We start from the raw sequence: 16,455 nt of genomic DNA, 5'->3' as shown, positions 1-16,455 counted from the left end.
TCCTTACTAGTGAGTTTTGTATGACTGCAAGCTACTCAGGCCCTGAAGCATCAAAGCAAAACCAGACCATAACATATTCCACACTATGCTTTACAGTTAGTATGGGAGTCTTCTCTTAAAATGTTCTCAGTTTGCCCTAAACATGTACTGTTACTGTGGCCATACAGCATTGCTAAATTGCAAAGTGTGGTGCTTCCTTAATGTTCTTGTACAGCAAAGGCTTTTTGTTCTCTGATTACACTGGTCAACAAACATTTTCTTGCCAAATAGAATAAAGTCGTTTTAGGTTATGTTTGATGCACAGATTTCAAATATGGTATTGGTATTGCTAGATTGGCTCTAGTTTTTGAAATAATGACCTCAATAATAACCTCATAGAAAACTAATGAAGCATGAAAATTAAGCAAAATTAAACTACATATGCCAGACAGAAGCCTCAGTATCAGTCATGTAACTTGTGAAATTTGAATCATTTATAAATTTCCTAATCTGGAGTCCATCAAAGATTCCTTCCTTTAATTTTTCAGTACTCAATCCAGGAAAGAATCTACAAATGTAATTGAAGCAAGCGCCATCCTTGTTCAGAGCTCTAACAAATTGCTTCATTAATCCCAACTTTATGTGTAGTGGAGGGAGGATGATTTTTTCTTTGTCAACCAATGGCTCGGTAATGATGTTCGCTGCAACTTTTTTCATGTTTTCTCTTGGAGGCCATGTCACTTTTTTCCAGTGATCCTGCTTTGCTCTAATATCCCACAAGCGGATGAAACATGGATACTTTGTGTATTCACTTTGCTGTCCAAGTAGGAAGTTCACCATTTTAAAATCAACACATATGAACCATTGGTGTTCATGATAGCAAAGCTTTTGTAAGACCAATTTGATATGTTCATATTTTTCTTTAAGTTTTGTTGAGTGACCAATTGGAATTGATGCATGGCATTTGCTTTTATGCAGTAAAACAGATTTCAAACTCAAATGGAACTGTTCGTAAAAAGCCGCCAGTCTTCTGCTTGGTGTTCTGGTACTCCCATATGGGCTAGTAGTCCAGGGATGTTACAACAGTACACGAAGTCTCCATCTTCACTGAAATATGGTAGGAGTGTCACCTCTCTTGTCCTATAAATCGTCATTTTATCTTCCGGTCTCAGACGGTTCTTTTCTTTTAGCCTGGATGCTAAAAGTTCAGATGCTTGTTTTGATAGACTTAGGTCACGTATTATTAAATCATTGAGCTCTTCTTGGGAGAACTGCTGTTTTGATTAAACACTTCCTTCATATTCACTTCCACTGCTAACTTCTGGATTACACTCCAAACCCTGTATATCCTCCATTTCGGATACAGGAATATCAGGGAGTATACTGAACACTGGTATGGGAACCTCTTGCAGCATGAAAAGCTCTTAGGCTGTTTCCTGAGCCAGCAAGATTTGGTTAAAAGAAATTAGAGAAATTATTGATTTTGAATAATTAAGCAATCTTTTTTGAATTCTTTCCTAGAAATTCCAGATATCAACAGCCTCATTTCTAAGGGTCTAAGAGAGCTCATGATGACATGAGCGCCAGACTCTCGGGTTTTCAATTTTCCTTCCATTCCTACTTCCCATCAGAATTTCCACAATCTTTACTGCACACATGATAGCTCATGTCTGGAATGTTAGTATTTGGGGTTAAGTACTAAGTGGGTTAGCTTGTGGTTAAGATTAGAAACTAGGTTAAAAGTTAGGCAACAGTAAGAATGGCCGTTTCTGCATAAATAAGACAGAGGTGGGTGTAGTGACCACACTGGCACAGATCCTGAACGTCATCACTTCATGACATAGTTGGAAATACCCAAGCTTACCTGATATAGAATCACCTGGCTCAGGAACTAGTCATGCACAGTCTGTTTTGCCAGCAAATATGACATATTTACTGGTGCTTGCTCCCATCAGACAATCACAGATGGGTGGAAAATGCTTTTCTGAGCAAACTGCCCATAAATAAATGGATGGTTGCCAACCCTGACTCATAAATATGTGAGATTTAAAAAAAGACCGGTCCACTTACATTCCCCCTGGGAATGGGAGGGTTATTATTGACACGTAATCTGGAACACCTAATTCTAATTTCATGGATTTAAAATTGTGATAAATATACCTATTTTCTGTATTTTTGTAAATGTAGATTATAAAAATAACTGTGCCATGTCAATTTAATGTGTCATATGTTTATATATATAAAGTTCCTGATTAAAAGAAGATCTAATGTGTGTCTGTTTTATTATGTTGAAAAAGTCAATAACTTCAATTATTATTATTATTATTATTATTAAATGAGGTGTTCACATAACTGTATATTCTATATAAGTGAAGTGATAAGTTTTAATGCTTAGAACAACACCTGTGTATGCTTATTCAGATAAATGAAAATGTTAAACTTTCTTTTCTTGTGTCAGGTTGGCTTTGAATCAGTTGCATTTCGCCTTACGAATATCACCTCGGGGATGGGTCATGCTGTTGTTTACAGGGAAGGGTCTTATGGCTCGGTCACTGTAAGCTGGCGCGCTGGGTATCCACCTGGCTTTATGCCAAATGACATCCGCCTCGGTAAACTTTTACCAGAATCTGGTAAGTAATGTTGTTTTCTGCAGAGTACTAATGCATTCAAAATATCCTTTAAAACTAAAACAAAAGTTGGGTTACAAAAATTACGTGTTAAAGACAGTACATTACCTAACTAAACAGGTAAATTCTAATTAAAACAAAAAGAAAAATACATTATATTATGTGAATCATAATGCATGATCTAACACAATATATAGTAAATTTACAGTAATCGTGTTATCATACTACATTCATAGCTCCAAACTGCCCCTTATTTGGAGGGGCTGTCGTCTTTTGGAACTAGACACCTATAGAAAAATGAATTTAAGTAATAACACTTAGGGGTTATAAAGCAGGTAATTTGAGTTAATTCAGCAACATTCTCTGGTAAAGAATCAATCACTACCATTTAAAGCTATGTACCTGAAAGATAATTACCAGTGAATGTTGCCGGAATCAAAAGCTTGCATCCAGCCTATATAATATTACATGTGTAAATTTTTAAATTCAGTAAAAACTCAAAATAGTGTTGTGAAAATGTAGCATGTGTTGTTTTAGGCCAGGGGTCGGCAAACTTTTCAAAATGGACTACTAGGTTATTTCAGGAGGTCAAGAAGGCATAATAGGTCAGAAGAACCAAGGTGTCCAAGGAAAGGTTTTTTTCCAACCGTGACAGCAAGCGAGCAGCTTCAGTCTTTCGCTCATCCGCAGTGTAATCTCTGTACGTGTGGGCGGGCTTGGCATCGAAATGCCCCTTGAGATTCGATCGCTTGAAAGTGCTGTTGGTGTCGTTGTACACTAAATACAGGGCTTTGTTGCCGCGTTGGACAAAGAATAAATTCATCAGTCCATTCAGGGTTGAAGACACGACGTTCGAGGTCAACCTTTTGGAGACTGGTAGCTGCGCGTTGCTTCTGCTCTTTAGGCATAGTAATTGGGGCTACTATGCGGGAACTCGTTGATATCACGGGAACTCGGGATAACGCAACAATTCAATTAGGCTGGATTCCACAATAAATAACTAGGGGGGCGATGGGCCGGACAGGAATTCTGGTTAGGCCGTATAGGTCTGTATATTATTAAAATGCGGGAATAATGATTTTGTTCTAACAACTCATTTTTTAAAAATATTTTTTACCCTTAACCTGCATTTTAAAAGCATTGTGTTAGCTTCATTCTGTCCTGAAACCCAGCTGTCTTTTGTGTGTGGATTTCTAGTGAAAACATTCCACTCACACCACTTACTGCTTGTTAAACCACAAAGGCAGTATTGTGTTATAATTTTTACCTTTTTTTATGAAACCCCAATATGGTATGCAGTTCCAGTAGAAACAATGACACAGGAGGAGAAGAGGACCCCTGCTTAGCTTACTATCGAAGAGGTGTGGGATAGTAGTAACAGTAGCAGGGGGGTACATAATGGTATAATGGTATATAATTATTTCTCATTCTGTTTAAATTTACTGTATAACTGAAATCAGTAAATAATACTGGTGATAGTTCATTGCTGTTATTTCAAGCCTAGTGGAAACAGTTGTTTAACTGGTTGTGGTTTCTCCAGTGCTGCAAAGATAAACTGAAGATAAAATATTTCTGATTCTTGTCAATCATCTGGTAAAATATATTTGCTTGGACACACTGCCCTATGCTGTGACATGCCGCATGTGAAATTATGGAAAGGCATAAAAAACAAACAGTAATCTGTGCTTTACTGTGAATTTTAAGAAGAAAAGAAATATGATAAATGTAGTGAATGTTGATTGACATCAAAAGGTTTGGGGAACATAAAGCACATTAAAGCAGAACTAAACCCGCAATGCTCACGTTTCACCACACTGTTACAGGGCGATGCCACCTTTCTTCTTCTTTTCTTCCTGTAGACCAGGGTTGTCAAACTCTGGCCCGGCACATCCTTTTTTTGGCCCCCAAAAGAATTCTTAATATGAATTGCAGCTGGCCCGCCGCTACTGCAATCCGTAGTAATGGTGGGCCAGCTGCAATTCATATTAACCTGCTGTTCTGTAGACACGAGTACTACAATTCCCGGTATCACTAGCGTCTCTAGACCAGCGGCCTCTCTTCCTATGCGTGGCCCATGTGTGGCCCCACATTTATAGACGCAAATGATGCCGGGAATTGTAGTAGCAGCATCACTCGTGTGAAAACAGCAGCTTATGCATGGACCCCGGGGAGTTTATACTGACAGATGAGCTCAATATTCAGGAATTATCAAGATTATTATCAGGAATTATCATAGAGCTATTGCTATATTAATTGTTTTACTGTGCCAGAAAACCAAAATGAATGAAGCAATTCATTTAGGTTTACATTGCATTTTCTGGTAAAGTAAAACAATTAATCTCAATAAGAAGAAACAAGGACACATGAGAGGAGCATACAGTAATATGCAGTGGATTGATCTAAATTTAGATGAATCCACTGCATATTACTGCATGCTCTTCTCATGTGTTCTTTTTTCTTCCTATTGAAATTATTTGTTTTTTCAATAAATTTCAAGTTTGGCCCATGACTTGGTCTAAGTTTTTACCTCCCACATGGGCGCATGGGAGTTCATTCAACCATGCAACCAAAGCAGCAAAATTTGATAATTGGGCAGTGATCAAGCAGGTAAGAACAGTTTTTGCAGAAGGAACATTGCCTGTCCCTTTCTGCAATAACCACCTGCCTGAATCACCAGTGTTCAAAGTGGGACTTTAGTTCGACTTTAAAGGCTAGGACATATTTGCTATGAGACTCTTCAGGAGCTGTGACAAGAGCAGCAACAGGAGGGGGCAACTCTTAAATAAATTTGTAAACCAAAAACGAGGTAACGAGAATACGAGGTAAGGGGATGTGAGAACTACTAAAAGAACTCACTAGATTTCCGTAAAGCCAGCACCCTTCTTCAAATAGTGGGCCTGATTTATTAAAGTTCTCCAAGGCTGAAGAAAATGCACTTTCATCACTGAAGCTGGGGGATCTAGTAAACCTGGATTTGATCTGGCCCTGGATTCAAAACTATTCTAGCAAATAGAAAATTACTTTGAAGAAATCCATTGCAGAATTGCTGGATCGAGCGGCTTCACTAATGAAAATTTATCCTCTCAAGACTTGGAGAACTTTAATAAATCAGGCCCTGTGTAATCAAATTTGATTTTATGAATAAATTCATATATTATGATTGGTAATTGAGGGTAGTATGAGAATAAAAGGGGTGCATTGTTCATATGTGTATAGAATAGTAAAAATATCTATGTGATATGATAAGTCTGACACCTTTATAAAGCATTTTTAAAAAGAGTAGGAAAGGCATAGAAGTTTGTACCATAGCTGTCTGGCCTAGTGACAGGTATCATTGGGACTCAGATGCAGGAAAATCTGCCTAGTGGTGATGAGCTGAGTATTTTCAGCTAAGAGTTGGCAAAACGGTAAACCAAAATGAAATTGCTTGGACAAAGTTTGCTTTTGAAAAAAATCTGTTTCTTTATTTACACGGTGTGTTTTAAATGGGGTACATTTTTATGTTTGTTGTAAGCATTGATTTTTTTATTTATTCTGTCACTTATCATTTTTTCTTTGTAAAATAGTGAGGGTAATGATTTGCCATTGGACATCAGTCCAAAATAGTTGGAAGGAGGGAACTCAACCCTCAGGAACTCAATAATAGACCAATATACTTCTAAAAAAAAAATTCAGTTTATCTTCCTATTTCAGCCTCTCATTCTTGACAGCAAAAAAACCCAAAACATTTGTTTAGTAAAATATTGTCTATAGCAGGGACATTTTCCATGATTTTCTGACTAAGTTCCAGCACCTGTAGCTTTTGGCCAAAATACTATAACTAATATTACAGACATATGTTTTATTGGTGTTGGTCTTTAAAAGTGAACATGTGTCTAAATTATGTACTCCAAAATTTGAACATACTCTAAACAAGCAGGTGATGCACTTTAAAACAATCATTCATCTCCTCATAGACAATGTTGAAAAATTCATCTTCAAGCTCTAAAGCAGAGCCACAGAAATCACACCCCTGTTCCTATTACTTTTATTTCCACCAGAATTTTGGCAGCCTACCAACCTTCTTATGAAGCTGTACCACAGGTGTTTCTTTTCTGTTAGAAACGCCCAGTGAAACTGATTTTAAATTATGATCTTTGAGAATAAGTTGCTTCATTTAAAAAGCAGCAAAATAGGTCAGGAATGGCATGTTTTATCTCAACTGCTTGCTCAAGCCAAACTTCCACTTTAAAATTGTTGGATCAGATCGGTATTTATTGCAAAATGGGACAGGGGATATCCCTTCTGCAATAACCATTCTTACCTGCCTTACCACAAAAAAGAAAGAAAAGAAGGAAGAGAATGGTGACAAAAGTTTAAGAACCCCTTTGAGAATATGTTTATACTTTGTTGTCCACAGTCCGGACACAAATACACTAAAAATCTTTTTAGTGGTCATGTACAGTGTATGATTTTATATTATTTTGGAGAACTACTGGTGATTCTAATCTGTAAGGAACTCAAGGACTTACCTTACAAAGCAGGAAAATATTACTTGATTTTGCATAACAGATAACATATAATAGTTTCTTCTACCGAGCTTCTGAAAAGTCTGATATTCCATCTGTGGTGTATTGCACATTTTTTGGTATGAATAATCACAAGACAGATTTTACCAATTATGTTTTTTCTCAGCCATGTTGTTTGCACTTTTATTATCTTGAGTCATACCCTTTTTTAAATCTCCATCATCCATTTATCTGTCAGTGAAATTATTTACAAGGAAAACATATTGGTGAGAAACCTTGCAGTTTAACAAGCCTTGGTATGTGTGAAGATAAACTTGGGGCTCTATTTATAAAACAGGGAATCAGACATTCCCTCATGGGAATTTTCCATGTCCATGTGTTTTAATGGCAGTAATTGATTCCCACAAGGTAATGTTTGAGGGAATGTCAGATTCCCTATTTTATAAATACACCCCTTAAAGTGTAACTGCATCTTTGGTACAGTTCTGGTAATATTGTAGGCTGCTCTTCCTATTCCTCTCATCATTCTTACAATTTAGAGAGATATTGTGCCTAATATATTAAAGCTGTTCTAGGACTGGAGAGGATACACATTCATTAATGAATCTGGGTGATCCAGAAAACCTGGAATAGATTTCATAAACATCATATGTTATTTGATCGCAAATGTTTTCAATCTTGGACTAGATCCATTCCAGGCTTGCCAAATCACCCAAGATGAAATTGTATCTTCTCCAGCCTCGGAGAGCTTTAAGAAATCAGGCCCATTTTTCCCAGTCCAGTGAGATGTTGGCTACCAAGTGCACATATGAGACAGAATACAACTATCTTTAGGAGTGCATGTACCTGCAGTGTTTCTTAAACCTATCCAAATGAAGTGGCAACCATAGTAACACAAAATGCATTGATGGTGTTTTTTTTTAAACTATTTTTTGGCAAATAAATTCCTACCTTAAAGAAACAACTTTACAGTATATTCTTGCAATACAAATGCTTCTGTTTTCCTATCTCCAGCTTTCCTGTGTCTAAAAACCTACCACTATTCAGAAACATAATATTTTACATACATTTTAGTGGGAGGAAGCCTGTTTGGTCTAGTGAACTAATCTCCAAAAAACCTAAAATGTATCCTGCTATGTAAAACATAATTCAACACAAAACAAAATTCTTCATTCCCTATAAACTATTCTTGTTATTTGAACCAAGTGATCCGGCCTGTTTTCAGCTGTCTATCTTACTTTGATTTTATAAATGAATTTACTCCTTATGAAATTTAGATATTTGAAGAATGCAGAATGAATATGTTCAGTCAGCTTTAATGTGATTCTTTTCTTTGCTAGGGGTTGTTGTTTTCACACATGGAGAAGACAGAAAATCAATCCCACTTTACCTGGAGGCAAATACTAGCGGGCCGGAGGGCTTTGCTGTACAACTGATTGGTCTCAGTAGCAGTGTGCCTAGTGGTGCCCGTCTAAAGTAAGAGCAGAATGTGCCTATTCTAATTTAGCTATTCATGTACTGTTTTAGAATCTTCATTCAGATCTAGTGTCCCTGATATTATTTTAAAATGTTGCAGTGCAAATAAGAGAACAAATAAAGTATTTTCCAGATCAGAAAAATTAAGAAACTAGAACAGCACAGACATACTTGTTAATAAAATTATTTATTGGGCAACTAATAATATTTGTTATACAATGTATTTCCTCTTCTAACTTTAATGACATTCAGTTCATTGTCTTCATCAGCGAGCGGCCTCATTTTTTCTATATTCACACCTGTGGTCTCAGGCTGTGATGGCTGCAGGTTGTACTAAATCATTTGCTTAGACAGATGCACTGGCTGTCAGGCTTGCACCCCCCACCTTTCTGTAGTACTTAGTGTCATTAAATCTATTAGTCTCTTGTTAACCTCTAAATCACATTGTAATGTATAGAAAAGGTTTCACAAAATGAGCTGAAAGGCTAAAAAAAAAAAAAATGCAAAAAAAGAGTGCATTGATACTGTTAATTGACATATAGAGATTGTCTCTCATTTATATGTATAGGTTCTAGGCAACTGTATATCTTAAAAGTCAAGCAAATATATATTTTTGTTATGTAATGTGATCAAAATATAATTTTTAGGATTTATGCTTTAAAAGCTTGAGAGGGGTTATATGTCTTCCTTTGGTTATAGATAAAACAAATTAGATTAGATTAAACAATACTGCTTTAAGAGTCCCAGTTACACTTGTGCTCTGAGGCACTGCCCACATAACCTTAGCAGAAGGTAATGCCTGCGTGGCACTCTAATACACATTACCATCCTGAACCAATTTTACAACTGTAGAAGCTACTTTATTCTGCCATAGGTTTTTCTTTGCTGGATAAAAAAAAATGTTTTCAGGTAACAACCAACAGAACAAACTGCATTTCTCCTGTCTTTTCTTGCAGATCAGGATTTACTTATGCAGAATTTGAACCAATGGGAGTTTTCCAATTTTCCCCCAGTTCGAGGTACATTGTAGTACAGGAAGACATCAAGACTGTGTCACTTCACGTCGAGCGGTTGTTTGGTTTTCATGGTAACAACACAAAATTGACTTTCACAACCATTTCTGGAAGTGCCAAAGAAAAAGAAGATTTTGTGCCCATTTTAAATGGTGAACTGATTTTTAGGCAAGGTCAGACCTCTTCAATAATAAATATTTCAATAATTAATGATAAAGTTTATGAACTAAATGAATTATTTTATGTTAACCTAACATCTGTAGAAAGTACTGATTTCTACCAGCTGGGGCCAAGGCTACACATTGACTATAGTCTTTCATCTCTAACAATATTGGCAAATGATTTCATGTCTGGGTTGCTGAGCATTGGGCCAGCCATAACATATATCAATGAAGATTCAAATAATAGCGCACTAAATACTGTAACTATCCAAGTAAAACGGACTCATGGTTCTAGTGGAATTGTTCATGTCATCCTTACAACCTTTGGGGCACGAAAAGCCAAGAATGGATTACAGGGACTGCCATTTGAGCAAAGTCACATGTCCAGAAATATTTCCTGGGCAACTGAAGACTTGGACTTTGAAGAACAAGCTATTTTGATCACCATGCTGGATGGTCAGAGTGAAACTCAGGTTTCCATTAAAATTCTAGATGATGATGAACCTGAGGGTTTGGAAATCCTGTATGTATTCCTCACGAATCCTCAAGGAGGAGCTCAGATAATGGAGGGCAGAGATGAGACTGGATTTTCAGCTTTTTCAACCATCATTATACGAGGTACAGTAATTTATTTGTAACATTTATTATATTTGTTTTATATATGTGTATAATTGACATGTTTTGCAATGCTTCATGAAAACCACTTAACCATTCACACCAGTTGCTGCCTCAATACAATTATTCCCCAGGACCTGATGAAAGCTAAGCAAACAACAAATGTTTTTCTGAATGTTTAAAGGAAACAAGGACACCCAGAGGAAACCCACAGTAGCCCTAGAAAAAACTAAACTGTGAGGCCAAAAGTTTGTGGACCCCTGACTATGACGTCTACCTAAATGTCCAATTGTATGTGTGTTAAGTTGTCTCAGTTTAGGTGTCAGTGAAGAGAACTGTAAATTTGAAAGAATAAAAAACATTTAAAGCAGCTGTGCATTTCCAACCTTTTATCAAAAGTCTTTGGTGGGTTTTGTGTGGATGAACTCCAGTGGCCTTGACCTCAACCCTACTGAACACTTTAGATCAGGGGTGTCAAACTCAAATACACAGTGGGCCAAAATTAAAAACTTAGACAAAATCACAGGTCAAACTTGAAACTGAAATAGCACCACTACTACAATGCCCTGCGTCAAGAAAACAGTCAAATGCGGGGCCACGCATAGGCAGAGAGGCCACTGGTCTATAGACGCGAGTCATGCCGGGAATTGTAGAAGCAGCGCTATTTCTATGCAGCGGGGGGCCAGTTGCAATTCATATTTATGTTTCTTTGGGGGCCAAAAACAATGACGTTGCAAGCCAAATTTGGCCTGCGGGCCACAGTTTGACAACCCGGCCTTAGATATACAAGTGATTGCCTAGTTCAATTTAGGTTTTGTCGACAAGTATTATTATCTAACCTTTCAAATGCTCCTCTGTAAGCCCAAATTACCACCAACACACTTCAGAATTTTGCAGAAACTTTTCCAGAAGAGTGGAAATTGTCATTGTTGAGTAATTTAGCATTAATGCCTATGGTTTGGTTATGGGATGTCCAACAAGCTCATAAAGGTGTGTGGCATATGAAGAATATGTGTGGCATATGAAGAATATACTTGATGCTGAGAAAAGCTTGTTGAGAATAAAATCTAAAACACCAACACTGTAAGCCCATAGTTACCAGAAAATGTTAAGGAACTGTGCTGTCATGCAAGATGATATCAAAGCTTTCATGATATCAAAGCTTTTGAATTGTTCCTAGGGTTATATCTTTCAAGGGAGGTAACTGTAACCACAGAGACCATGCAACTGCTAGGATGTATGGAAAGACAAAGAAAACATAATTGAGTTCCTAATGGTTATTCTCTAGATGAAAGTGACCATTAAATTAATGGATATATATTCAACAGATTATCATTAGTAGAATGTAGTGAGAAGAGATCTTCACTCCCACCAAATTTTCTTTGAAACAGCTGTAAAAAAATTCTTTGACAATCTGCTGAGTTAATGGAAGGCCTGGTTTTCATGACTGGTTGTCAGCAGTCTATCAATTTCAATTATATTAAACTGAAAGAAATATGTGTAAAATTTGTACATTATGTGCCCCTAATTTCATTTTCTAGTTGTTCACTGGATGGAGTTTAGCTAAAAATAATCATGTGTAAGTATGGGGCACTTAACAGATGGTCTTCTGTAGAGCACGCCATAAGAAATACTTCTTACCTGGTTCATGGCACAGGCGTAAATATTTGCACTGCTTGTATTCACACATAATCACTATAATTCTAAAAGATTAAAGATGTGTACAATATAAATCCAGAATGAGTTATATTGCTTTTGTGTTAAGCTCCTTGATGTAGCATCGTTTTGACATATCAGTAGAAAACTCATATTTGTTCTTTTTTTTTCATCATCGTATGATATATGTACTAATCTCAATCTTGCAGATGCAGCTACATTTTACATATTTTGTACAAAAGGGTGTCACAACTGCAGCATTCAATTCTAAATTATTCCCCTTAAAGGTCTATCACTGCTTTGTTTTCTCACAGCAAGAATATATATGTAGTTCAGGAGGGCAGTCCACGTTTAGTTGCAAAGTCCACAATTATGCCTTTCATTTTATATTTTTATCATAAAGTGCCTCCTACCAAAAAATGTTAGCAGATGGCAAATTGTAACTTTTAATTTAAGTTCTGCTTTTGGTTTTGCTCACCTCACACTTCTTACTCATTCAGTATGTTTTTTTATTGAATTATTTTTCTTTCTTTCCCCACTAGTCAGCCAGGTTTTCCTAAACATTATAGTTCTTATTATCTAAAACAAAGTTTAGTATTTGCTCTAAAAGTTATTTTGATCTGTGTCTAACATATATGCTTTATTCTGAAGGAAATGATTTACAGAATGGCATATTGGGATTTGCTGCAGAGTCTTTGGATGGTCTAACAGTTGATGAAGATTCCAGCCAAAGGAGTGTGCAGCTCGTAGTGTTACGACAAGCCAACAGGTCTGATAAATATAAATTTCCCTATGTAAATGAGACCACAAATATTGTCCTTATTTTCTCCAATTAGGAAGTAGCATTTGGAAATCACATTCTTGTGCGTGTCATTCTGACCCCTTCCAGAAAAGCTTTCAATGTAGTCAAAAAATGAAAAAAAAAACAAATATTGAACTATTCACATGTCATCTCGAAATAGCTACTGTAATATTAGTAATGACAAAAGACCACAAAACAAGTTGAATCTTTAGAAATACTTTGTTAGTAATCAAGATAAGATGTTTTTTATGAAATAGTTTTTATGTTAAATAATGAAAAAAAGTTACGTTTCCAAACTTAACTTTCTTAACTAAAAAGTTTTAATTAGTGCCTTAAAAGTCCCATTGCTCTTGGATTGTGGGTTCTACTTATCAACTGTAACCTGTGGCATTCATTACTTTTGGTATCCAGCAGACAAGAGTAATGATAATACTTATGTTAATTTTATTTCCTGTATTTGGGTGCTTTTCTAGTGCTTTGCTGGCTTCCAAAGTCTACACTTATTAGTTTAGATTTGGCCTTGGTAAATGTTTAAAGCAAATAAAATTACTGACATTGCTTAATAATTTGTGTAAAATCTGCTGAAATTTAAACTTTTATATTATCATTTCTCTAAATTAGAAATTTTCTTATTCTGGGGCTTTGATTTAAATTTAGGAGGATCACAAACACCCTTTCTACCACCCCAGTGAGACTACTATTTAGGTATAACTGTTACAAATTTGTAAAACTGGGGTTCACATTTCTGCTTTTTTTTCTTAGTGCTATTTAATTATCTTTTCTGTGGATTTATTTACCTAGAGTTTCACTTAAAATCTAAAAGGAGCCAATATTTTTCATTTTTCTTTGATGTTGTTATAAACTAAATGCTATGTGAAAAATTACAGTTACAACAGCAACACAGCTTTTCTGATAATTCTTATTTATTTGTTGTGCTTTAGGGCATTTGAAGATGTGAAGATCTACTGGCGTGCAACCTTTAATAAAACTTCAGTTGAACTTTACAGGGGTGAAGTAAACTTGGTTAATGAACTGCAGGCAGTATCAGGATATACCATCTGTACTGCTGGCCAAACAGAATGTCTAATTACTGTGGAAATAAAAGATGACAAGGTCAGTGCTGAGAAACTGGTGAAGGCTAATTTCATGGGAGCTAGTGTTCAGCACAACGGGCTTGTATTCCTGGAAAGGTTCCTAATTCTCATGGGGGCTGAAAGCTTCTAGTGCCATTCCAAAATAATTCCAAAAAAGCAAACTGTCACTTTTTCTATGAGTTAACTGATAGCACTAAATAATACTATTATTATTTCTCCAAATTGTTTATACACACACATTATTGTACTGTCTAGAAAAATAGGTTAAGCCTATTTTGTTACCTCTGCTTACAGCTACTACTCTTATCACCCCTCTCATCCTGGGTTAACTCATTTGTGCACTCTGCTCTCCTATTTAATTTACAGGGAGATTTTTAGAACCTAAAAAACGAACTAGTTAATACCACTTTGGCAAGCCACTATGTGTTGCCAACAAGGGATTAGGGACAAAAGCAGGGTGAATAAAAAATAAATGGAATTAAACATTTAGTGTAGTTATACTTTAACAACCAATTGAAAGTTACCCTGTTGGAATGATTGAGTTGAAACAAGCATGAAGGATGAAAGTTAAGAGCTAATCTTTTTCTTGCATGTGTGTTCCACGTAATTCTGTAGTGCTAATGATGAGCAGCCACTTTTAGCTCACTACACATACCTTTCAATGAGACCTAAATTTCTATTTTGAAAAGCAAAGTCTAGGCCTGTCTGATCAGTTATTCGTGAAAAAATAAAAAGTATGATCCTATCACTGCTCCTGAAACAGTAAATTGTTTCTGAATTTAGTTGTTGTACATGCTCATGCCATTTTACAATAATATGCACAGTTAGTCATTACAGAAGTGATCTGGGCAGCTGAATTTGTAAGGTACTAACAGTTCAGCATATTAAAAACGGCCAAGCTATCCCTATAAGACCTATTCCAATTGTGTACCAGTTGTATGAAATCAGGCAAACACATGTGATGGTGCATAGCAGCATGTTTTTTTTTTTTGCATCAAAGTGTTGGGGATTACATGCAGCTTGACTCACAATATAATCACAGCCCTGTAGGCACTGTGTATGTAGTACACATTCCTTGCTTAAAGCATTTAGTTCACCAATTTGCTTTACTCCTTTAGATAATGTATGCTTAACGTTGTACTATTACCATGCCATAGAGAGTCAAATATTTTCATATTTACTAAGCTTTAAACTTTAAAAGAAGGCCTCACTGACCCCTCCAGCTGCAGGTGCTGTGAAGAAATTATTCCCTAAAGTTCTAAATAGAAGCAGTAACGTATTTCTATTATATGCCAGAAGTTTGCTCTCCCTACTTACTGTGCATTGTAAACTGTCTGCTCTCCCCACTTACTGTGCATGGAAACCTGTCCTAGTGAGCCGAAATATCATTTTCTTACTATATAGAATGTTACATTCACTCTAAAATCAAGATAGGTTTCAGGTTTGTTTATCTGGACATAAAACTAAAGTTGAATTGTGTCACTACAGGTACCTGAATTTGAGACTTATTTTTTTGTTGAACTATACGATGTCAGTGCTGGAGCATCACTAAACAGCAGTATTCGATTTGCCAAAATATTCATCTTGGAAAGTGACTCTCCTCGCGGTCTGATATCATTTGCACAGGGGTCTCGAGTGGTTATTGCACATAAAAAGACAACTTTAATCAGTCTTCAGATTTCCCGTGTCCCCAACACATCCCAGACCATTTCCGTGGAGTATATTATAATGGTAAGATTTCTGTAAAGTATATTATAATGGTAGGCTGGAACAGCTTATGTGTGCATATGTGTGGAAGTCAACTTCAGTTTAGCCATACACTGTCTTACATATCAAATTCTTCTTTGTGTTGGTTCAAATTTGTGATAATTTTTTTTACTGCATTTTAAACTGCAGGGGGTTAGATACTGACCACTTTTAAAAGTGGAAAACATTGTAGTATATCATGCATGTAACTTTATTTATTTACTTTTTCAAGGAACTAAGACGATCTGAAGTGATTGGCCATACAGTTATTTATCCAGCTGTTGCAGGCCGGGATTTTTTCAGCTCTGAGGGAACACTCACATTTGAGTCTGGGCAAAAGACTTTTGTACTGGATATCAGCCTCACTCCAGACACTGCCTCACTGAATCCATACCCAAAGCGTTTCCAGGTCTTACTTACGAATCCCTCCGGAGGTGCCAAAATAGATCCACTGTATGGAACTGCCAATATTACCATTGTGTCAGATTCCTCGTCTCAGTTTACCTGGGGATTACTTGATCAGCTCCATCAACCCTATGATGAAAATGTACTGAACCGAGTTCTCCAAACTCTCAACAATCAGGCTGGTTCAGAATTCTCACAAGAGCAACTTGGTGCAACAATGACTATCATGGAAAAGGTATGGTTACTAATTCATATGCCTTTATTACAAACAAAATAAATGGATCCTGCTTTTTTGTGAAATTGTTAATAATATATTACAATATTATTACACAAAGGGTATAAAGAGAGAGCTATAGCCCATAGACATGCATTT

General features: G+C 36.3%; 1 protein-coding gene across 1 annotated transcript in view; it reads left to right on the top strand.

Moving 5' to 3' along the window:
* Positions 1–16,455, top strand: part of ADGRV1 (adhesion G protein-coupled receptor V1) — a 214,350-nt gene that overhangs the window by 90,442 nt on the left and 107,453 nt on the right. The window contains exons 48-54 of the mRNA XM_072413958.1: positions 2,438–2,609; positions 8,455–8,590; positions 9,547–10,382; positions 12,687–12,804; positions 13,779–13,950; positions 15,420–15,662; positions 15,910–16,317. Of these exons, the coding sequence (XP_072270059.1) occupies positions 2,438–2,609; positions 8,455–8,590; positions 9,547–10,382; positions 12,687–12,804; positions 13,779–13,950; positions 15,420–15,662; positions 15,910–16,317 (2,085 nt within the window). The remainder of the gene's footprint in view (positions 1–2,437; positions 2,610–8,454; positions 8,591–9,546; positions 10,383–12,686; positions 12,805–13,778; positions 13,951–15,419; positions 15,663–15,909; positions 16,318–16,455) is intronic.

The sequence above is a fragment of the Pyxicephalus adspersus genome, chromosome 6 (genome assembly GCF_032062135.1).
Source record: "Pyxicephalus adspersus chromosome 6, UCB_Pads_2.0, whole genome shotgun sequence".
NCBI classification, from domain to species: Eukaryota; Metazoa; Chordata; class Amphibia; order Anura; family Pyxicephalidae; genus Pyxicephalus; species Pyxicephalus adspersus.
This window is presented reverse-complemented; position numbering and strand designations above follow the sequence as displayed.